The 23,771-nt window shown below is 40.6% G+C and overlaps 3 protein-coding genes across 4 annotated transcripts in view; 1 reads left to right on the top strand and 2 right to left on the bottom strand.

Moving 5' to 3' along the window:
- Positions 1-6: 6 nt before the first annotated feature.
- On the top strand, positions 7-3,059 carry LOC108644350 (zona pellucida sperm-binding protein 2-like). 2 transcript variants are annotated; one of them, XM_029965821.1, is made up of 7 exons: positions 7-33; positions 152-202; positions 294-477; positions 559-682; positions 1,760-1,856; positions 2,070-2,171; positions 2,685-3,058. In XM_029965821.1, exons 1-6 carry the CDS (start codon positions 9-11, stop codon positions 2,150-2,152), a joined length of 564 nt encoding a protein of 187 aa, XP_029821681.1. In that variant the 5' UTR covers positions 7-8; the 3' UTR covers positions 2,153-2,171; positions 2,685-3,058. The 2 variants fall into 2 exon arrangements, with proteins under 2 accessions (XP_029821681.1, XP_017944462.1); XM_018088973.2 differs by lacking the exon at positions 7-33 and having other exon boundaries at positions 53-202; positions 2,685-3,059.
- Positions 3,060-7,440: 4,381 nt separating this feature from the next.
- Positions 7,441-9,821, bottom strand: TTC32 (tetratricopeptide repeat domain 32). Its single transcript, XM_029965847.1, is given in 5 exon segments — positions 7,441-8,338; positions 9,488-9,544; positions 9,547-9,643; positions 9,713-9,752; positions 9,755-9,821. Coding segments are annotated over 5 exon segments (393 nt in total). The 3' UTR covers positions 7,441-8,206.
- A 1,285-nt stretch (positions 9,822-11,106) lies between these two features.
- WDR35 (WD repeat domain 35) overlaps positions 11,107-23,771 on the bottom strand; it is a 44,231-nt gene continuing 31,566 nt past the window's right edge. The window contains exons 17-27 of the mRNA XM_018088801.2: positions 23,417-23,497; positions 23,149-23,285; positions 21,363-21,566; positions 19,300-19,446; positions 18,057-18,189; positions 16,970-17,080; positions 15,693-15,857; positions 14,598-14,738; positions 13,667-13,823; positions 12,757-12,997; positions 11,107-11,802 (exon numbers count right to left, since the gene is read on the bottom strand). Of these exons, the coding sequence (XP_017944290.1) occupies positions 11,655-11,802; positions 12,757-12,997; positions 13,667-13,823; positions 14,598-14,738; positions 15,693-15,857; positions 16,970-17,080; positions 18,057-18,189; positions 19,300-19,446; positions 21,363-21,566; positions 23,149-23,285; positions 23,417-23,497 (1,665 nt within the window). The 3' untranslated portion in view covers positions 11,107-11,654. The remainder of the gene's footprint in view (positions 11,803-12,756; positions 12,998-13,666; positions 13,824-14,597; positions 14,739-15,692; positions 15,858-16,969; positions 17,081-18,056; positions 18,190-19,299; positions 19,447-21,362; positions 21,567-23,148; positions 23,286-23,416; positions 23,498-23,771) is intronic.

Genomic DNA, 23,771 nt, shown 5'->3' with positions numbered 1-23,771 from the left:
CCGGTACGATGGGACCAAGATCAAATACTGCAGGTGGGCAATTCTCTTCCTCCACTTTTAAACCTCTCCAACTCTTTCAGCCATGAGTTCCCTTGTTAAAACATGCCCTACTTTCTACTAAAGAACCTCACTAACATTTCCTTTTCTGCAGCACACAGAAGAGTAAGACAAGCTCTGAATGTAGTTTCAAGAGTGTCCAAAGGTAAGTGTCCTCCTAAAAAAAACAGAAAATTTCCAAAAGTATTTTAGTTTAAATAAAATTAAACAACAAAATCCCATGACATTTTCTCAAGATGAATCTTTCATGGAATTCTATGAGCCCAGCATGGCCATACTCAAGCAATCTGTGGAGCCTCTGTTTCTTGAGGTGGAGCTGAAAGATGAGAGCTCCAACATTGAGTTATACCTGGAAAACTGCTGGGTAACCAGATCTCTGGACTTCAGTAGCACCCCAAGATGGAACATTACTGTGGATGGGCAAGTAGTTCTAAATGACCAATGTACCCATCAGCAAAGCCCTAATTTCTTCTAGATCTGTTGATCTTTTCCCTCATATAGGTGTGAGATTAATGGCAGTGAGTATGCTGCAGAGTTCTGCCCAGTACCTGTTAGCCCCAGGGTCAGACACCCTTCTCACTTTAAAAGGCTGGCAGTAAGAACCCTGGCAAAGCAACTGGAACAGGTAAGACTAAGTGAAAGGCTCACCTCCCACTCCTGGACCCTATCCTGAGATCATCTGGACAACACAGTCAATCATATGGTTTAGTTTTAGGTAGTCCCGAAAGAGGCAGGAAGTTGGACTTGATGATCCCTATGGGTCCCTTCTAACCTGAGATATTCTATGATTCTATGCTTTAAAAAATAGTTGATTTAAACACTTCACAGAGTTAAGACCTAGTCAGCATTAAACTCAACTAGCCTGACTGCTGCTTTAATTTAGTTCTCAGATCTCCTCTGCAACACAGTTGACTTAAGATTGGACTGGCTGAAGTAAACAAAAGAATTTGTTATGTAAATATGATTTTTATATGGTGTTTCTGTCTTTGCGTAGGATTAGATTCATAGCATTTCAGCTCAAAATGTCTAGAGCAGAAAAGTCAACTTATACGCCCTAATATTCACATGAAGTTCATCTCTGTTGTCTCCCATCTGTCCCAGACAGTCATCCATCTCCTTGGATGCCAGCCCAATGAAGCAGAGGCATGTGGATTTGGTCTTAATTTTTGAGATTCTGTTCTCCTCTAAGAGAACTAATTAGAGCAAAGAAAACCCCAGGACAGTCACCTGAGGGTACTTTGCTCCTATTGCACCCAGCTGAGTGGACTGCACATCCTGACTACATGTATTGATGCCAGGCACAGCAGTACTCCTGCTTGGGCAGCTTAAGTAACTGCATCATTTTTTGACTCAGCCTTTCATAAGCAGCTCAACTTGCTAGAAATGAACATGATGCAATTCTGGCTATGTGTGCAGCTGCATATAGCACCAGATTGAGTTTCTGTCTAGCTTTGATACACTGCAGCACATGAGGTTTTAACTTCTCCTGTCTCAGCCTCTCAGTTACCAAACTGCCTGAGGGCTTCTTTGACACCAAATTTAAAATTCAAGGCAGGTTCAGCTAGAAGGTGTTACATGGAAGCTTTCAGAGAAGCCTAAGTCTAACCAGCAGTAATTTCTGCAAAAGGAGATCAAAAGACAACACAATGCTCTGCAAAGTGGCATTTGATATGGACCAAGTGGCACTTTTTCTTCTTCTCAGGTGTATGTGCACTGTTTGGTGGCAGCGTGCTCTCCTACCAACACACCACCTGGCAGCACCTGCAGAGGACAGTGCAGCTCAAACACAGAGAGGAAGGGTAGGTGTGCAGGAGAAAAAAACCATTGCAATGCACCCCAGCCTGATGTTTTTCAGAGTCTTATGAGCTCTGACTTGGGCATCTGAAATGCCTCAGACATGAACTGTGAGCATTGATGTTACCTTTAGTTCATATTTTAATACATGAGTTCACAACATGTAGCACGTATTTATTCCTTAAAAACTACACAAATACACTGTGTATTATTCTCAGCCCTTCCAGGTCACCATTCAGCCAGTCTCCAGGGCTATGTACTTGCTGGGCCAGTAAGGATTGTTGCTCCAGATCTAAGATGACACATGGAAACTGAATTTGGTAAGAACACCAGGCTCTGTGTACTCACCTAGAGATGTTACCATGCTTTGTGACACAAGCGATGCATAGCCTGTCCTTCAAGACCTCAGAAATAAAAGATCTGGAACAAGAACTAGGGAATGGGCATATTTTGCAGTCTCCAGGTATAAGCTTGAGCCTGTAAGAGAGGAAAAAAGGAGAGCTACCTGCCAAGCCAAACACAGGTGGTGTGGCAGATGCCAGCAGCAGAGCAGGGCATGTTGGAGTTGGGCCACAGCAGGCACTTTTGGAGCCAGGTATTATTTCAACAGGTTTTCAACAGGACTGCCCCTAGTCTGCAAGAAAATGGATCCAAAATTTTAGAATCAAACACCAAGGCACAAGTCACTGCCAATATTCCAAATTCTTTTGAACAGCCCAAATCCTCCAAACAGTTAGGGTTTACACTATAGTTTCATCTGCCCGTGGAGATCCAGAGCTGGTCAGCTGTGTGCTCCAGCACCACTCCTCACTTCTTCTGTGTCCCTTCTACAGCACCTCAAGGCTCTGCTGTGCTGGTTGCTTTCCAAACAGTGCCACTGGACACAGGAGCTACCTCTTCCAGCGACCACCAGAACTATCTTGCCTGGAGTGACCCAATTGTGGGACAGCACTGGCTGACCCAACTGTGGGACAGCCTCTCTAAAGTGGCTACAGAAGACAACTTATCAGAAAATGACCCAAAGCAGCATAATAATATTTCTTGTTTCTTCCAGCTGTTGAAATGTGGACTTGCAGATCAATAAAATTATTCCAGCCCTGATTACAGCTGCTTCTTGTAATATTTCATAAAGTGACTGCCAATCCTCACATCTGAATGTAAAGTGCAAATCTGAAAAGTCAAATAAAAATACATCAGAGCAATGTAAGCACAGAACATCTTCTTGCTAATGTGCAACAGCAACCATCTGGTGTATCAACACTGGTTTCAAAGAGCCAAGCAACCTGCTGCTTCCACATGCAACACAATGCTTTTTTTCCCTCACTAATACAGATTTCTGTCTGTACCATTACATTGACCTGAGAATCTTGGAAACCTGTTAGTTCCTCATTTTCCTCCTACCTGCCCCTGTATGGAAAAGGCTAACTCTACAATATGGGAGTAAATAGATGCTTTAATATGAGCAAAAAGGACAACTTACCTGGCATTTTGTTTTCTGTACACACAGAAAGCCTTTCTTCTTCATCCTTATTTTTTAGAGATCAAGTACAAACCTGACCCACAACCACCTCTCAAGATGTGCCTGCACTGTAACTGCAGGTGTGGCTGCAGCATGTGTAGCTGTTTAACAGCAGTGAAGAGGGGGCAAGTGCACTGATGGCGATACCAGCTGATAGCACACACCTGTGCAGTCTCCAGTGGGTTTGCCCAGCTCCTGTGGCCACTGCCAAGACCCCAAGACCCCTCAGCAGCCGCCTGGGTGCTGCCTTCCTCTGCTGTACAAGCAGTGCACTCTGCTGTCCACAGCCAACACTGCAGAGCCCAGCAAGTTACTGCTCCCAGCATTTGCCAGGAGAGCACATTCCCTATTTTTAATAACAGTAACAAACTCATCGGTTTAGGATAACTTTCTGTTAATCTAAAATGCAATCCTTTAGAAATTTTTAAACTGGAATGAAGGGAAAATAATAATGACTAAGTGCTAGCCCTTCTTTTCTCCGCACTCTCAGAACACTGTCTAGTTCCACGCAGACAAGCGACAGGTCTGGTGTGGCATCACTAAAGTTCACTTGCTCTGCAGCCTTGCAGAGTAGATTTGGGTAAACTTGTCTGCAGCACGTGGGATATCCCAGATCTTCCCCTTTTGCCCTGGAAAGCCAGGAAGGGGGTCCAGGGGCATTCCATACCCATTCCTCCACCATCTGACAGATGAGGAGATCTTTCTCCTGCAGACATGTTGAAAGAGAGAGGGAGAAGGGGAGACAGACCTGTATTCCCATTTCAACAGGGATTTCGGGTTTCCAACTTTGCACAGACAAGCCAGAGCAATTCCACATTCTTGGTCTCTTCCTCCTGCCTTGGTTGTTGTCAAGGTAGATGATGTTTTTCACGCTAAATCACAGTGTGTTACAATTAGAAATTCACTGTTTACCTCAAAGGTAAACAGTGTCTTTCCCAAGCTATGGCTCAGCCATGCTGTTGTACAGGTGTATTGCTCTGCAGCAAGGTTTTTCTGGGATTATTCCCTCTTCTCAGATATTGCAGATAGAATTTCAGCAGCTAGCTCCTGTCCTAGATTGCAAATATTCCTTGCTGGGAGACAAGGATATCCTTCAGGTCCATTTCACATGTTCATCATACAACACAAAGATGTGAATGATGAAAAGTCTGATCATCATGAGCTGTAGGAAGCAATGCTTTGGACTGCATCCAATCTCTCTAGGCTTATAGACTAAAGGGATCCTACAGGTAAAATCTAGGAAACAATCTTCAGAAACAGACTAGAGTTCTACTCAAATGATCACAATATGCTGATAGGTGGGGCTTCCACCTTGACCAGATCTCTTTTTTTAAAAAAAAAAAAAAAGCAGATAGATTTTCCATTATCCATGAGAGCCACTGGCTGAGGTTGAATCTGTTTTATGGTCCAGCCCCAGCCTTTATTAAAAGGATGCAGCAGATCCACAGTAATCTGCTAACATAAAAGAATATTGGATATTATCCTTCTCTTAGCAAGGGTGCCTTTCTGAATCCTTCCCCTTGTGGCAGACAACAGAGAGCACAACCTGCAGAGTTGTTTGATTCATAGGTGTTCATCCCCCACAAAATTTGAATAGTGCACCTTTCACTCCAGTCACTTTTTACCAGGTCACCTACTGAACAGGCAGTGCACTATAGTCCTCAGTTGTAACAGTCAAAGAGTTACAGGCTTTTAATGCTGACTTGCCTCGGTTGGTCACTCGGAAGGCATGTGGAAGAGGAATATATTCTGGCCGCTTGGTGACCCAGCCTTTTGCCCTCATCATGCTACAGCTTTCCCTTTGGAAAGGCTCTCCTTGTTCCCTACACCACATCTCACACTAAACCTATATGAAACACTTCTCATGCTGCTCTGGGCCCTGCTAACCTGCAATTCTGTCAGCTTTTTCCTACCTTTCTGCAAAAGCAAGGGAAAGGCCTTGGAACACTGCAAGCTGCGCGACAAGTAGCGTTTCAGTAAGACAAATAAAGTCCTAGGGAAAAGCACAGAGTGAAGATGTTACTCTTTGCCTTGTCCTGTAAGGCAGTGATGTTATTCTTCGTCATTCTGTAATGTATTAAGGAAATAATGTATTTTTTGTAAGTTTAGAGGTAAATCACCAGGTGGGAACAGTTACTCATTGCCAAATGAGCCCGAGCTATAGGGAACAAAACAAACGGAGGGGCTGCCAGTGACGGCTGTGTGAAGGAAAGGGTCAAGGGCTTTGGGGGAGTAGGTTTATAGGTAGGAAACCTTGGGAAAGTAAAGAATTTTTAATGTTTCATGTCTGAAACATTTCTGGCTGGAGTAAAGAGAGTCAGTGTACACTCGCAATAACCATCTGTTTGAGATACTGGTGCAGCCACACAACTTTGACCAGCAAAAGCTTCACAAGGGCGGTGGAGGGGATGGGACTGACCCCAGTGCTCCACAGGGGTGTGGAATTCTCAGGTGGAGGCAACACCTAAAGCCCTGTGGAGGTATAAACCCACAGCATCTCCACATTGTGAAACATCCAAAGCACACAACCCTACTCCTTTTACAGGCTGAGAGGTTGCACAAATTTCATAATACATTACATAAAAAGAATTTTATTACTCTCCATTAGATTTGTAAATCTTAAACTATTACAGACAGGAAACTTTGCAGGACAAGGGGAGTTACAATATACATCCTCCTCTTCAAGTTTTAGGTTTTTTTGATATGAGTAATGATGGTTAATACCCTTTCAACAGGCCTGAGTGAAAGAACACCACATACTATTTAATAATTTCAGACTGAAAACCCAAATTAGTATTGTGATGTAAAGCCAGAGAACTAAGTGACTCGTGTGCATATGAAAGGGGAAAATGCAAAAATCCTACTGGCCAAAACTACTTTGAAAAAATTCCAAATTATGCTGAAATGAACGATGACAGTTTTGTCCTTTCATAGGAGAGACAAGGAAATACTGTAAGACAGAACTGCTCCCAGCAATAGAATTACTCCCAGCCCAGTGCAATATTTCTGTGCCAATGACTGCACAAGAAGTAATTAAGAAATATTCACAAAACACCACAAGCTGGAATATTATCTCTAGCATCTTTGTTTTCTAAAATACTTATTCACTGTTTTGATTTTTATCTGTATCCTGTCATTTAAAGAGTTTTGTGCAGAACCACATCTGTGATCTCTCCTCTCACAGTAAAACTTCATAGGTCAAATTCAACTGTTCTTTTTAATTTTCTTGGCATGGTCAGTCAAGAATATGTTTAGTTCTAGCTCATCCACTTACCATCAACCAAGAGTTGGTATGACTTCTCACTTTTTAATACTGAGGTGGCATGAAGTGTGCCAAGTCAGTAAATTATTTGTGGTTTTTTGGAGACAGAGGTCTAAGATAAGTGGTAGCAATGCATGTGCTTAATATATGCAGAAAAGTCCAAAATTAAGACTTTGTAGGGAAAAAAAATGGCCACTGCTTACTTTCCAAACTGTAAATGGTCACATCCTGCTATCATGCATTGTATTTATGTAACTTCAAATTGCTGCAGTCAATTGTCGGGACCATGAGAGGTAAATGTAGCATTTTCTCATCCCTGTGTTTCAAATTTGCTCATTGTAGCTGTTGCAGTGTCATACCAAGGCTGGAAGTGATCTTGGTGAGGCTGTTGTGAAGGATGTCCACAGGCTCCAGACTGACTCACCCAGAGGGTCCCACGATCTTCAGTGAGCCCTGTGCTTGTGCAGGCTCGGGGTCATCCACAGAGGAACTCGCCACAAGCAGCAGAACTGGCACTGGCATAATTTTATTTAAAAAAAAAATCCTAATGCTTACGTGGGCAATCAAGAGAGTATTTCTTTTATTAGAACTTGTATTGCTATGAACATGCAAGAGTGTTTCTTGCTGATGATTTCAGTAATGATCCCTCCTACCACATGAGAAATGAGGTGGCCTGGGTACTGACAGCCAGTTTCATCAGACTGATTTAACACTGCATTTTTCAGGTAATTGATCTCTTCAGTAAGAATGAGAAAGCCACAATTCCTCCTGTGAATATTTTCTAAGAAAAGCTTTTTGCAGACAATCATAAGACAAAAAGTACATGTTCATTTTTATTCTTTCAATTATTAGTCTGGCCAAAACTTTTACAACAGGATTACAAAAAAGAGGTGTGCTCTGTTCCTACCTGTTTAGGTAATGTAAAACTAACCCCAGGAGTGAATGAACGAACAAAGGACTGAATTTCTCCTACCACATTCCTTGAACAAGGTACAGATGGTGTTACCTAAAAAGATCTCATTACTTCTGTTAAGTGTTTCTTAAGACAGAAACACTCTGAAATGAAAAAGAAATTCAGATACCATAGAGAATCTAAAGGACAACACCTTACAAAGAACAATTGCACTTTAGAATTAAATAAAATGTAACATTTCTATGTGGACAAACACTATCATTATTGTATTGCTCACAAGCTCCAATCATAAGTATTTAAATGTTTTGTACAGTTTGATTTTTCCTCCCCGTGAAAGACTGTTTAAAACAATCTGTGAATAAATAAAGAAGTTTTAGTAAGAGAACTACAGGCTTCATTTGCTGCTACTGAGCTTCCAAAATCTTTACAAGGTATTTCTGTACAAAATCTGTACTTGTGCCTCACAGAAATCCAACATTATACTTATCCTCAACACTAACCAAACACAGTTTATTCTGCAATCATATCCATTTTTAACTTGTTTACCCAAGAATGAGGTTTCTTCAGTAGGTCATAACAGATGTAAACGATCTCGTGTTTCATCCATCAATGACAAAAATCACATGTTTAGCAGAACATTTTCACACCACTAGCTCTATTTTCAATATCCCCGCTTCTGTTTTTCTTCTTTATCAAGAATAGCCTGTTTTAGACTCAATGCAGCATCTTCAAACTGGGGGTTTAACTCTAATACTTTCCTGAAATCTTGCATGGCCTCATCAAAGTCTCCTGTCTCAAAAAAAAAAAAAAGGAAGAAAGAAAGAAAGAAAATAATTATCTTTCAAACCACAACTGACGAACACCTCCTAGTACTTTCACTAATAAAAAACAGCAGCTGGACTTATTGGACCCATTACATTTGGATTCTCCAGAGGCCCAAGTGGGAGTCAAAGGGTTTCAGAGCAAGAACCAGTGTGTATTTTTGAACCTAAACCAGACTTGATGCTCAATTCAGCCACATTATTAATTCAGGAGAGGAGCCAAAAGGCCCAAGCCAACAGTCAGGCTGTTTTACACCTGGCACACTGGCATACAGCTTCCCAGATGACGCCTGTGGTCTGGCTCCATTCTCCTAGTGCTCACTTAAGTCCCTCACCTTCTGTGTCTGGACTTTGCAACAGCCAAGCTCCAACAAAAGGCACAGGGGTGTCATCTTCTTACAGCATAGTCAAAACTTGGGCAAGAAATTCCCCAGAAGTGTCTGGCAGTGAACTGGAAGTTGAGCAGACTCTGCTCTCTGGAGCTACACCTGCTCAGAAGATGCTTTATCTCAGGTTTAATGGCACTGCTTGGAACTGGCTTCTTTTACCCCAATGCAGACTTTTCCAGAACTGAAACTGCACCTTTCCCCCTATTTTTCACTGAATAGCATCATTTCCAATGACACAGCAGCACACCTAGAATCACAGAATGTGCTGGGTTGGAAGGGACCCACAAGGATCAGAGAGTCCAACCCCTGGCCCTACACAGGACCATCCCCAAGAATCACACCATGTGCCTGAGAGTGTTCTCCAAATGCTCCTTGAACTCTGTCAGGCTTGGTTTTGTAACCACTGCTGTGGGGAGCCTGTTCCGATACTAAATCACCCTCTGGGTGAAGAACCTTCTCCTAACATCTAAACCTCCCCTGACACAACTTCAGGCAAGTCCCTCGGGTCCTGTCACTGGTCACCACAGAGAATAGAGCAGTTCTGTCCCTCCTCTTCCTCTAACGAGGAAGTTGTAGACTGCGATGAGGTCTCTCTGCACACGCGGGGCGTGTCCCGCCTGGCTCTGGTGTGACACCCGCCCTCCGCCCCTGGGCCAGGCAGGTGCCCCCGCCCGGGACACGGCGGTCGCGCCCGGGCCGCCCGCCCTGCCCTGCCCTGCCGCCGGGTCGTACCAGCCGGTAGCGCACCAGCCCCGGTGTAGTAGGGCACCTCGAAGCCGGCTGGCAACTCGAATGGCAGCCGTGTAATCCTGCAGGGCGGCGGCGAACTCCACGCGCGGTACCAGCACCTGCCCGCGGTCGTTGAGGCCGGCGAGGTCGCGGCGGGCGCTGCGGGCACAGAGCGAGCAGAGTTAGGGGACCCGCCCGCCGCCACGCCCACGGCCCGCCCGGCCCTACCGCGGGCTGCGGGCGATGAAGCGGCTGTAGAGCTCCTCGCCGCCGAGAGCCGCCGCGCCGCCAGCTCGGCCCGCGCCGCCGCCAGCAGCTCGGCCGCCTCCTGCGCCATCGGCCGTGACGTGAACGGAAGGGGAGCCGCGGAAGGAAGGGGAGCCGCGGAAGGGGAGCCGCGGAGGGCGGGCGGAGGGCTCTGCCCCGCGGGCACCGCTGCAGGACCGCGCTCAGCCCGGGCAGGGATGAACAGGATGGAACTGGAAGCTCAAATACCAGAGCACACACACGTAATACACACAAAATACAGTATTTCAGTGTTTTGGATACAAAATGTATCTTGGGCTGCATCGAAGAGCTGTGACCAGCCCGGGGAGATTATTCTGCCCCTCTGCTCCACTCTTGTGAGATCCCACCTGCAGGGCTGTGTCCAGCTCTGGGGCCCGCAGCACAAGAAGGACACGGATCTGCTGGAGCGGGTCCAGAGGAGGCCATGAAGACGCCTGGGAGAGCTGGATTACCCCTCCTATGGAGACAGGCTGAGAGCTGGGGCTGTTCAGCCTGGAGAACAGAAGGCTCCAGGGAGACCTTATAGCACCTTCCAGTACCTAAAGGGGCTACAAGAGAACCAGAGAGGGACTTTTACAAGGATATAGAGTGACAGGACAAAGGGGAATGGCTTTAATCTAAAGGAGGGCAGGTCTAGATTAGACATAAGGAAGAAATTCTTTACTGTGAGGGTGGTGAAGCACTGAACAGGTTTCTCAGAGAAGCTGTGGCTGCCCAACCCCTGGAAGTGTTCAAGGCTAGGTTGGATGGGACTTTGAGCAGCCTGCTCTAGTGGAAGATGTCCCTGCCCATGGCAAAGGGTTTGGAACGACATGATCTTTAAGGTCCCTTCCAACACAAACTGTTCTACAACTCTAGGGTTCTATGCAAATGGGGTTTATCCTTTCCTGGCCTAAGTTTAGGTGAGAGACATGACTTGCCCTGAAAGACAGTGCAAAAGAGGTGTCACACTCTCCTCTCAGAAATGTGCCAACGCACAGCATGAATGTCGCAGCTCATGGCTCTTTCCCAAACAGCCAAATGGTGGCTGGTCCTGGGGAAAGCTCACCCTGTGCAGTGGGGACCTGCAGCAATTCCAGAGCAGAGGCTCAAATCCCGCAGTAAGATAGAAGAGTGCAGTTCTAAGTAAGACATCGTTCCTTAGACCTTTGTGTGTAACAAGGGTGACCATTCAGGTCCTGATATCTGTTCAACAGATGTCGGCTGCTCTCTCAAGCCACTTGAAAAAAATTGCCAGATTCCAGTTTGAAGGTTCATGGAGGTTTCCTTGTTGAAGATCACATCAGCCAAGCTCAGGAACCTGGATACAGACAGACAACACTGACTGCTGAGTGTTTTCAAGCCCTTTATTGCTGTGGTGGGTTTAAATACACTTGGCAAAAGAAACCAGCACAAACATGTCTATACTGGTATCATTACTCTAGTAAAACAGTAGTACAAAAAGGTATACAATAATATTATCAGAACTATTGTGGCATTATTTCAACTTAGGAATTACTTCCTTCACAAAACTGTGAATTCTGAGATAACCCAGTAATCTCCTATGGAATTACAGAGAAAAAAAAATGGAGCCTGCTCAGAGTAAAACATACTAATATGAACCTACATTCAGCTCACATGGTTTTAAAACTACACTCAATCTACAATTAGAAAATAATGCTTTTACCTTAAATCTTTTTTTAAAAGTGTGACAAAAATGGAGTCTATTAACATGGTTGTTTATTCACATAAATGGAACCAGTAAAGGTTTTTCTAGTGGGTTTTCTGTTTTGTTTTTTTTTTTTAATGTTTCCCTAATAGCAGCACTATCTGCTACAATACAGTACTTGAGTTGTATTTTAAAATACATCATAAATGAGGATACATGGGCCTTTATCGTCAGCTATACTGTGCTGTGGCACAGAGGACAGGACTTATAATTGCCTGCTTCACTGGCTTTCATACAATGCTTACATACACTGCACATCCAGAATCGATACTCCAGGATAGGGTCTCCTGTTGCAACACATACAGGAAGTTTCTCATCTCCACTATTTAAAAAAAAAAAAAAAAAAAAGAGTAAATAAAGCTGAAAGAATAAAAACATGGTGTGCCAACTGTTAAATAGAAGTTATTAAATCATGTAACACTTCACTGTTCACATAGCCAAATACGTAAATATTCACACCAGAGAGTGCCCACCCCTAGAACCATACAGTCAACAAATCAGGACCAGCAGATCCAAAAGATGGAGTGAAGGGAAGGCCATCTGACCAAGGTAAGGTCAGATTAGACACCTGCACTACTATTATGCTCCTTCCTCTGATGAGTCAACTTGACAGCTGTTAGTGAGATTCTGTACAGCTGCACAGTAGGATCAAACAAGACATGTTAAAATCCTATTTGCTAAAAGAAAATTGACTCACAGTCAATTTTCATACTCACAAATTCCATGCTGTTAGCAGGAAACATATGTCAAAGACACTGTTGTGGGTATAGCCATTCCAAGGACTTACCCCTTAAATGTGCCCTTCTTACTCTATTTTTTTCACTTGACATATCCTCACACCATGTAGATTTAGGTAATTCACAAAACACTGGGACTTATTAGTTAATAATGGTTAAACATTCACTTGTGGATATTTGCTTCACACCACAACGGTGATGCAAACAGTAACATTAAAGTAGTAATGTCATGTGACACAGTATCAGAAGTCCTAAAACTCCTGTGCTCTGTCCACCTGCATTTCAAATTAAGGTGAAGTTACATCTTTATGCCCAGTTCCTGAACACAGTCAGTGTCTATTTTCCCAAACAACACAGTGCTGTATTACCCTTTCTGCAAAGTGGCTGACACCTGCATGATTCTTGCCCAATATTTGGTTTAAGCAGCAAAGCATTTAATTAACTTGGTCACACACAAAATCTGCTAAAACCCAAAATACAGACCAACAGCAGGAAAAAAATGATAGTATTATTACAGTATCATATAAAAATAAGCCCACCTCTCAAGAACATCATCCAGATCAGACTTTTTGTTATACTTTGGACTGTATCTCGTGAATATCTCTAGAGCAAGATCTTCATACTGTTGCCTCTGCTCTGGCCTAAGAGTTTCCAAGGATTCTAGTTTAACAAATGCTTTTGAGCAAGTATCAAATGCTCTGTTTGCACATGCACAGAGTGCCAAAAGGGAATAGATTTCAACTGCAGGGATAATGTCTTCATAATCTCTCAAATGAAGAGCTAAAAAAGAAGAAAAAAAAGAAATCCAGGGAAATTATTACACGTCTTCTGAGAACTGCAAGCATCTGGTATGAAATATTTGCTACTAGGACACTATTAATCCGACAAATTGGACAAAGTGAACCAAAGTCGTTTCACTGACATGATTATGAAGCATTGCTTTTTAAAAATAAATAAAATTAGAGGATTTGACTGGGAAACTTCTTGAAACACTTCATTTTGGTTGGTTGGTTTGTTTTAAAGATGTTACAAGGTTTTGAAATAGATCTTCACTACTTGGATAAAGTATAAAGCACTACTTGCTTCTCTTAACTGCCACAGATTTTTTATGAAGCTCTACCGGGAGGTCTGATGTGAATTCAGGTGCGCCTTAGAATTTAAAGAAAGAAATGAAACAGTCAACAGAACAGCTACAGAAACTGACCAATTTAATCATTTGGAAAGTTAAGTAATAAAGTAATATTTGGAAAGTTAAGATTTGCATTGTCTTCAGGAAAGTCCTTTCCAGCCATATTGACTGCAGCCATAATCAATTCATTATATGGTTTTGGTTTAAATTCCATGGATCTATTAAGAACAGAAAAAAGTGCCAGCTATAAATGAAATTATGTGCTGTGCAATTAGAACAGTTTCTGTAACTTCTTTACAGGGTTAAAAATAAAGTCCTACCTGTTTTAAGCGCTGCATCTACAGACCCTTTATAGAGCTGTTTTTGTGCAAGTATGAAAAAATGGTAAGCCTCAGCTCCTCGCCAAGCATTGTCTGCAAAGCGATTAGTTGAAGAAAGAACATCTTCTTCCAGCAAACCAGCCAAAGCTGAAGCACTCTGAAAACAAAGCAGTATCACAAGTAATTTTTATATGAAACAGATACAGCAGGAAATGGGGATACATGAAAAGAACTTTTCTATACTTGGTGATTACACCACTGTCTGTGTTAACTAGGGGAAATATAAATGGACCTAAAGTGAACATTGTCAGACATTTTATAAAGAGCACAGGCACAACATATGGTGCAGATTTTCAAAGATAAATATTGTATACGTGTGTACAAATATATTTTGTGCACATCTGCAGACTGGTTCATACTTTGGATTAATACTGCATTTCAACACCAGAGCTCTTAAAACTTTGTCTAAACTATTTCATTTGGGCATATGAAGATGAATGTGTGCGCAGAAAAAAAAATGCTTCCATTTGTTTCCCTCATATCTGGAGCCATCTTCCTGCTAAATTAAAGGTAAGATAATCTAATCAGAGATCACTCTTTGGGATCAATCCTTACTCCTAAATGACAAGAAAATGACAGTCTTGCAGGAAAAAAAAAGTCTGGAGTTTCTTAGTACGATTTTCATTGTTACAGTGAAAATATTAGGAAAAACACATTACACTTGGGAAGAAAAATATCTATTAATATATATGATTTAAATGTTTTAAAATAATACTTAATAGGTTTTCATGGAAGACTTGCTTTAAGGAAAGCTTTGTTCTTAGCAGGAAAAAGGATTATTAGAAAAACATTATAGCCTCCCATGAAGATAGCTTGCTTTATTCTAGGTAGTACACACCAGAAGTCAGAAAGGAAAAAAAAAAGACACTACCTCTGAACTTTTCTCCTTAACTTTTCCCCTTTGTGCATTTTGCATTTGTTCATGGCACTGTTCCATAAGTAAGGCTGACAAAACATAAAGCTTTTTAACTCGCAAAGGTTTTGTCCTTTTCTTCGACTCTTCATCTGCAATCTTAAAAAACAAAACAAAGGGATTTAATTCTCTTATACAATTGCATGCTTGTTCAAACCTAGGAAATCATGCCAAAAAATGATTCTGCCTTTCTGTGTAATAATTTAGACTGCAAACATAACTATAAATGAAAATGTCAAAGTGAAGTATGCACATTATTCTATATTTATTTAGGTAACATGTATATAAAGCCAGATTCTCATGAAGGATATATCAGTGTAACCATGTATAAGTCTATTGACTTAGTATAAAAATAAACTGAAAAATAGCAGTTTTTAAACACATACATAGCTTTCAATATGGTCTGGTGGTTTTCCCAGGAAAGAAGAATGGCTTTTGAAAGTAACATATATTATATATATACACTGCTATATATATTTGCTGTAAAAATTACATATCATTCTTACAGACTTTAAGTTATGTACACAAATCCCTGCAACCAACCCAAATCTAAGCAACATCTCTATCTCAAAGCCCACCACAGCCATTTCTAATTGAAGGTACTAATTGAAGAAATACCAAAATTCAACATCTTAAAGTTATTGACATTGCTATTGTTTTAAAAAAGGAGATAAACCTAACTCACACAACACATAAAATAGTGTGGACGTGGCAGCCCAGGCCAGTCTACCATACTTCTTTACTAGGCAATGCAGAGCAACAGGGCCTTTTCTGAGGTGCAGTTCATCTCACACTGAAGTGAAAGTCTCGAAATGATGACATCCGAAAAGTATCCTCTCCATTAGCTACAGAGGACATCAAGGGTAACTATTATAGAGATACCTGAACTCTGAGAGTTGAATTCATCTTTGCAGTATCCCGTATAATGGCATCTGCTCCTAGCACAGACATTGTTAAAACTAAAATAACCCCAAGAGAATAAAAGTAGCATGGAAGTAATAAGAGCTAGTGCAAAAAGCCAGCCACTTGACACAAAAATAAAACCTGTGATACCTTGAACATGAGCTTAGCAGCTTCAAAGAAATAATTGGCTTTACGATAGAGTTCTATAGCATCAAGGATTTTATTCTTTTCCAGCAAATGACTTGCATATCTGGCTAACAAGGATCCAATCTCTTTCATATTGTGATTTTTAGCCAGCTCCACAGCTTTATTCCACTAGAAATGAAAGGAGACAATTATTAACCTAATTTTTTCAAATACATTCTCAGAACAAGCCGGTTATCCGTGAATAGACTGATACATTTGTGTGCAATATTTCACTGCCATTTAGAACCAGACTACTATAAAATTAACATAAAAAGCAAGGGAATACAAATGCTAACATCATTGCCAATCATGTGATGCAGCAGGCCTGTGAAACAAATGCTGGACTTCTGTCCAAAACCACATACAAAACAGTCGCTTCTGCTTTGGTAAAAGCTTTGCAAAATCACTTCAATGCATCTCATAGTTGGACACATGGATTTCAACACTTCTGATATTACTAAAGCCAGACTCTCAAAAGCAGGCCTAAAAGAGGACTTCAGCCGAGAAGCTTAAAGCACACAGTAACACTTTACTTATCCTTCTGTACACTTCATTTTGTCTGCGAACTTTCCTGATCTTCAACAGTTTGGCTACTGTGTTTTCCTGAGATTAAAAGTTTGGCAGGACTGAGAGTCTTAGCTGTATCTCACACCTAATAGCTCTTCAGTTCCATAAACTAAGAAATTGTTGATATAAAGCCAGCTCTAGCCAGTCCTGCCATTCCCATACATCAAGTTCCTCATAGCCATCCTCAGTTTTTCTCTTATTTGTGTCAACACAAACCTTTCCACAAGTAAGTCATACCAGGAAACAGCTCTAGATGTAAACACACAGATCAATTTTCAGATCAGCTTTTTCCAGCTACCTCCTCACTCAGTCACAAATCTATTTGCATCTATACAAAGAAGGAGGGGGATATGGAAAACATCCTGAACAGACATCTCTCTCCTCCGGTCTTCCTCCCATTCCATCAGAAGGCAGCACAGCCCAGCTCCAGAGAGGCTACAAATGTCTGTATGCTGAGCATGCTGACCACACACCCTGCATGTGCCTTTGCACTGTCCCTCCAATGGTCTAATCTTAACCTCGGAGAACTGGCTTAACCTTGAAGTATAAATCTTCCAGAAACTGTGACAAATCTTCCAGACACTTAACAAGGACTTGTATTTAACTGGGCACTAGGATAGAAATCTCACAGTTAAACTGATATTGGTAAAGCAGATGATCTCCTGCTGTTTTACCTGGTTGAGGTGCACACAGGTATCCACTGCATCCTTTGGTTGATTACATTTCAGAAAGGCTGACACAGCTTGTTCACACATCCCCACTCGTACAAACATATGAGCTATATCCTGCAAAAATCATCAGCACCATGTTAAATTCACTTCCACATTTTTAGTACATTGTGTACTTATATTGCTTAATTTAATTCCAAGAGGCTGGGGAAGGGGTTGTTCCCTTCATGGATCCTATGAAGGCATCATGCACTGTTGCAAATATTTAGAACAGTGAATGTGCTACTTTCACACACTCCTTCTAAATTTAAAAAAGCTATTTAAAAATTTTTCTTTCAAATAAAATCATACCAGAAGGATTGTATTCTTACTGTTTAGAGTATTTTATGAAACTTTGCTACTACAGTGAGGTTAAAAAAGAAAGTGCTAGGTCTTGCTTTACTGAAAATGGCATTAAAAGGAGCACGTTTTGCATTTTTCAAGCATTTTCAATTAATCAACCATAGCATAGTTTTAAATTAGCTATTACATAGTAGGTCATATCCTGCTATATACCCTGTACATCTATATATCCTATTCACCCTATCCCACCTACTTTTTCTCCTTTGAGAGTATCTTCCATTTTCATTGTACATTAGTATTCCCACCAGAGTTACCATGCAAGAAGTTAGAGAGAGCAACTAGGAAGGATTTAGGGAAAAAAAAAACCAATAGTGTAAACAAGATGACAAAATGAAATCTAAAGTAGCTGTCCCTCCATGAGTGACTTCTCAGTGAAGCACAGCTATTTCAGAGAGAAATGCCACAATCTGGGGAGAGAAACAGTAAATTATGACTTAGCCATGTGGCAATAAAACATGATGAACAATTGTGCCTTTCTGGAGAACTGAGACAATAAGGGAAAGGAAGAATAATGGAGTATGAAAACAACAGTAATACCGGCGATCAATACCACAGTAACACCATTATGCTTAAGTGAGTAGGTCCTATGCTGCATTCCTTCTCTCTTCCTTAACCCTCCCAAGATGTGAAATTTTAAATAAATAGTTGGGTATAAATAAGACAATGAAAAATAAAGATGCTTTTTGCTTACAGGGAGCAATTTATGATTCTCTGGAAGTGAGTTAGCCAGATTCTCCAGTCCTTGGTAGTCCTCTAGCATGTAGTAACATTCAGCTAAACGTTCCTGGTTTCGTCCTTGCACATAATACTGTACAGCATTTAACCTAGTAGGATAAAAAAGATGTGGTGGCTTCTAATATATAAACACGAGTGAAGTTTTTAATTCTGTAAGCCTTTTGCATTTTTAAATCTAAAATCACATTATTTTTAACATGCAGCTTTCCTTGGAAAAACTTTTGTAGTTAGAATTTCACTGTTTTTCTAAAAAGTACTACAAGTTTTAATTTTCAGAGGTCATTATATTCAAGTAGTAGCAAGACTGATTCTCCGACTAGCATAAGGTTAGGAAGTCAAGGAATCTTGAAACTATAGATCATAGCAGATAATGGATAACCTACAACTAAACCTTCAGAAAAGGGCTTTACTGTTGTGCCTCTGTATTTTAAAACACAAGCACTGAGACATCCAAGACCATTCTCCAAAGTTACCTAAAACATCTAAAAGTCAGCTTTCAAAATCTAATCACAAGTTTTCAACTGCTTTGGGACCCAAGTTCTTTGTGATAATACAATTTGGGTAATGGCGATACACAGAGGAGCTGTGGAACTCTGAGACATAGAGTCAGAAGGCAACAAGAAAAGTGCATGAAAAAAATTCTTGACAAGTTATTAACTAAGAAGACATTACCTCTGGCTCAGTAAGTACCTGACTGCAAAATGTGTTCTGCAGAAATACAATTACAGCTGTGCGCTGTCCTTAAAATCTTCCTTGGGTGCCCAGTTTGGGCAACAGCTGGAGACAGATCCAGGCCATAAGAAATCTGGACCTTTTCAAATATTTGTGGGTTGAAGCATTCTAGAAAATTCACTGATGTTTAATAGTTCTGTCCTACCTTTAACTACTTTTTTCTTTAATACTTCCTATATCCAGCCTAATACAACTGTAGAGGTATTTCTCTTCCCCTCCCCTCCTTTGAAACAGATAGACTTCTGGCAAAACGGAGATTTTTATCACCTCCATTCTTTAGACAGCTGATAACAGCTCTCTGTTTATCTTATCATGGAACCATCAAGGTCTGAGCTAAATCTCGTAATTCCAAAATTATCCCATGTACTGCATCCTGATGTCTGTCCCTCCTCATAAATTAAGTCTTGTCATCAGTTTAATAATTTTCTTTGTGATTTCCTTCTTACTAGTTCTTCTACAGAACATACCACTTCTGACGGTCTGCAAAGTAGTCTCCAATAGCATTGTGTGCCTGTTCCAGGAGGGCGTCATCCGAGTCCCCTGAGCCAGTTCTCAGCAGCTGCAATACCCGAAACCAATCTCCCAGTTTGATCCGCAGACCAATGGCAAGATCTCTGGTATAAAGAGAAAATAGCAGGGAAAAGTCAAAGACAGTAAAATAGGTAACAAAAATCTTGAGAAAAGCATCCAAAAGTATTTTCATGTTCTTAACCTGCATTGCAGGTATCACAGTGATCCCAGATATCTTATTTTGATTTTAAACACTATTCTATGAAAGCAAATACTCAGAGAGCTCACAGGTTATTTCAGACGTATGCACCTCCTTATTAGCCATACTCCTGTGTGAGGAGTAAAATGAGCAGCTGGTGAGACAATTGGGCTGATGTTACTCCAGGTTCCCTTTTACTCTGTTCTGTATCTTTCATGCTGACCACCACAAGAGATGGCATCAGCTGCAAAAGGCTAGAGGCAGGAGGAAGATGAGGAGAAAGGCCAAGGAGCGAGGAATATGAATAATGGAGACTAAAGTTGAGATGAAATAATGTGGATTTCAGAGACTTCTCTTTCAGATTCAGGGTGACTTTGGCTAAAGGAGAAAGGATTCAGATGTAGTTTTTCCTTTTTATTATTTTTATTATTCATGCATACATATGACTCACTGTGTGTCTGTCTGGCATGTTTTTCCAGCAAATAGAATAATTCTGTATTACTTCATATAAAAGTAATTCTGCAGGTGCATAGAAAATAAATGGGAGAGACTTATACATGTCTTCTAAAAATGCCCTCAGCTTACAAATGAAGGAAGGCAGTAGCAAGTCAGTGCAGCCAGCAAAATAAGAGCATCCATCTAAAAACATTAAAATTGTATTTGAAAAATAGATTTATTTCATCCTGATTTATTGTAGATATTTCTCAGGATTTTTCTAGTGGTGAGGAGACATGTAACGTCAATACAGAATTCCCATATTCTCATAGCTGGAGGATAGGATGCTCTACCGTTGAAGAAACCAGTAAAAAAAGTAAGTTTTTGACTTCTGCAATCCTATAATGTCCACATTTCTCTTCAGCCATGTGAAAAGGAATAAGCCACATTTAAAAATCAGTGTTGCAGTGTGACTGAAGTGCTCAGGAGGCAGTCCACCTCCCCAAAGCAGCAGACTGCCATCGAATAATTTACGGGCAAGAAAGTTTTCCATTACCAGGCTCTAATGGGCATCTCCCTCCAGCTCCTGCCTTCTCCCTCTGCCCCCCTGTCCTCTCCCCCTTACTGGGAAAGAGGAAGGTTTCTCATTCTTACAGCATGAAAGAATAACTAATCTTTTTCTCCATCATTCCCTACTGTTTTTCATGGCTCCATTAATCAAAGCTTAAAAATTTCATGTGTGCACAAGTGATTCATGTTTCTCCATGTTTGACCACCATCTACAGGCTACACTGTACAACTGCTGCTGCTGATTTATCATTATCCTTTTCCAGCAGAGACAGTGCTCTAGCTAATTGCTTAGTGTTAATTTATATTCCCAGCAATACTGTAATTTTGCTTTGTTTGTTTTCATTCCTGAGGAAAAATTCCATTGATTGGTCCACAGTTTCATCCAGAGTCCTTTCTGTCTCTCCAGAGATTACAGTTCATTAAAAACTCTGTTGTTTGTATATGTAATTGGGAAGAATGTGTACTTGGCTACTAGCTAAGACCAACAGCACATAAATTAAACATTAGTTAAGACTGTTTGTAGTTTTGAAATCCCAGTTGAAATACTGACAAAATACTTGTGAAAAAAAACCTATGAAACACAGCACTACCTAGAACAGCCGAGGTTTTGCAACCAGTTTGGAATGCGCTGATTTACATATAGAACTGGTTATCTATGGATACAAAAAAATTCTCTCCATTTGATCCTTTTATGTCTTTGCAGAAACTGGTAAAGACTCTTCAGAGCTAAAACAGCCATTCCTGATTGAGGCATGCTTTTTTTTTTTTTCAGACTTTCTTTCTTTATTTGCTGCTGAGATGATTCCATACAATTACCTTCTGTCCATATCCAGATACATTCTTTCAGCTTCTTCAAATCTGCTAAAATAGGCTGCCACTTCTGCTTGCTTCATGGACTCACTCTGCAGGTTGCCCAGACACTTCACAAATTTAATACCTTGATAATCTTTGCAACGCACAAAAGCTTGTTCAGCCATCTGCAGATCCAGCTTCTGAAGAGCAGCTTCAGCCAGGAGACGCCTGTGTGAAAAACAAACATGACAGATGGAAAAACAGCTAGAGACTAAATTAAATGAGGATCCATTTAACTAGTAATTATTTAAAGAAGACATTCAAGTTATTGCAATTGTATTGTTTACTAGCTAATCTTAGTACAGTTGTATGATTGTTCCCAGTACCTTCTGTGACCTGTCCAGTAGCTTTCTCAGGGAAAGATGTTCAAGCAATTGCTAATATTCTTTTTTTCAGCTGTTCAAATGGACACTGGCTTGGGAGGAATGGGCAGGATATGAGAGTTACACTTGTCCTGCACGAAATGGGTTGCTGGTCTCAATGCAGTTCCATTTAGATATTTCTATCTATCCATTTGTCATTGCTTTAAACCTTGATGGCAGCCTCAGTCTAAAAGCCTCCAACTGCATTGGCCACGACAAATAAATTATCCTTCTGATCCATCTGGATGTTCCTTGTCCTGTTAGGATGGCAGTCTGGAAGAGCAGGGAACTTTGGGAAACCTTGTACTGGTTTCACCCCATGGGTTAGTTCTGCAAATAGTGAACTTCTACCTGCAGGTCAACCTACCTTAAACAGGTGCTTGAGTGAGCTCTAGAATTCTCTGCAAAAATCAGGCAAGTTAAATTTAGCCTGGCTGACTGACACTGAAAGAAAGTCAGCACAGCAGTGCACTGACAAAACCAATAATATTGCTGCTGTATTCAGTGACCTAAGCCATGCTTAAGGCAGTACCAACTCTGTATTTTTGAATCCATTTGAGAAGGCTGGTATCACTTCAAATCAAGTGCTCATCACTGACATCAAAGAAACCGAGAGAAGAACAGTGTGGCAAATTTAACCCATCTACTAAACACATCGTCCTGTTTGCTGCATTCTAGAATTAAGGGCACTGTCCTGTTCTGATCTGGAATGTATTTGCTCTATATCCAGTACTTCTAATCCATCTCTTCTTTACAAATATGTGACGTGTTTTCTCGTGTAATAAAAATGAAGTTCATGGCAATTTTGGAGCAAGATGAACAGAATTCAATGTGTATTTTGTGATTCTACAATATAAAACTTTTATTGAGACACAGATTTTCAAACTAATAGCAAAAAGCATGGATGACTTCAAAGCTCCAAAAATCTTCAGCTAGCTCAAGACATTGAGCCCTTCTCATTTCTGTCCTGTTATGGCCTGTCCAAAATGCTACGAGGTGAGTACCTTCTATCATTCTGATGTGTTCCCTTTTTTTTAAGCGCTGTGTCATCAAGGTTCAATATCAAATATATAAATTTAATTTTTAATTTAACCAACTGTCAGTTAGCTTTCTGCCAGCTTTTTTATTTCCTTTAAATTCACCCCTAAAAGCAGGGAGCACTGCGTTTTGGGGCTCATACAGCACAGAGCCTTTACCCTACACCCACTGCCATGACACACACCACATTGCCTGCCATTCCAGGTACTCCAACATTGATAAATTCTTAGTGCATACTGCTTAGCTGGTTTTAATTTGAGGTTTTGTAATTTCATACTAGAGCTGTCTGAACAGTAAAAGAGTACAAAAGAGCACAAATTTACACAAAGTTGGCTTATAAAAGATTTTACCAAAGTCTGGGATGTGGATTGTCTTCTATGAATTGGGAAGATTCCTCAATGCCAACTTTTTCAATCAACGCTCGACTGTCTCGTAATGACCGGATCTCAAAATTGATGATGTAATCTTTGTTAGGATGTTCAGGATTCTAACATAATGGATAAAGAAACATATTTTTATTTAGTGTGACCTTTGTTTTCACCCAACACAGATATCTACTGTTCAAATCAATAAGACAGACACCAACTTTTCTTACAAAATAAAATTAATTATACTTACCTTTAATATTTCATCCAGGAGAACAGATTTAATTTCTAAATCTTCAAAGTTGCAAATATATCCAGATGTTTGTATAGGTTCCTTAAAATTAAATAAGTTACAAAGGAATAAACTTATATTCTTTCTGATTAAATCCTAATCAAATCTATTAAGTATACATATAAATACATTCATCTCCAAACTAGGATTTAATTGCATTTCCAACAAGAAACAAATACTAAAGTCATTAACATTATTGACAATTCTATAAACACAGACATCAGAAAAAATTTCATGTTTTCTGTAACTAAATTATGAGAGATAAACATCTATTATTTAGAGTCAACTGAACCGTGTTTTACAAGTATCTCTACTG

Source organism: Manacus vitellinus, unplaced genomic scaffold, assembly GCF_001715985.3.
Source record: "Manacus vitellinus isolate BGI_N305 unplaced genomic scaffold, ASM171598v3 scaffold_11_pilon, whole genome shotgun sequence".
Classification (NCBI taxonomy): domain Eukaryota; kingdom Metazoa; phylum Chordata; class Aves; order Passeriformes; family Pipridae; genus Manacus; species Manacus vitellinus.
Note: the sequence above shows the minus strand (reverse complement) of the source record. Positions and strands in the feature narration are given on the sequence as shown.

Excerpts from the sequence above, each read along its gene's own strand:
- LOC108644350 (XM_018088973.2), top strand. The coding sequence starts at position 103 with ATGCCCTACTTTCTACTAAAGAACCTCACTAACATTTCCTTTTCTGCA. Across the intron at positions 683-1,759 it reads TGGCAAAGCAACTGGAACAG|GTGTATGTGCACTGTTTGGT; the intron begins GTAAGACTAAGT and ends TCTTCTTCTCAG. Across the intron at positions 1,857-2,069 it reads CTCAAACACAGAGAGGAAGG|CCCTTCCAGGTCACCATTCA; the intron begins GTAGGTGTGCAG and ends TATTATTCTCAG.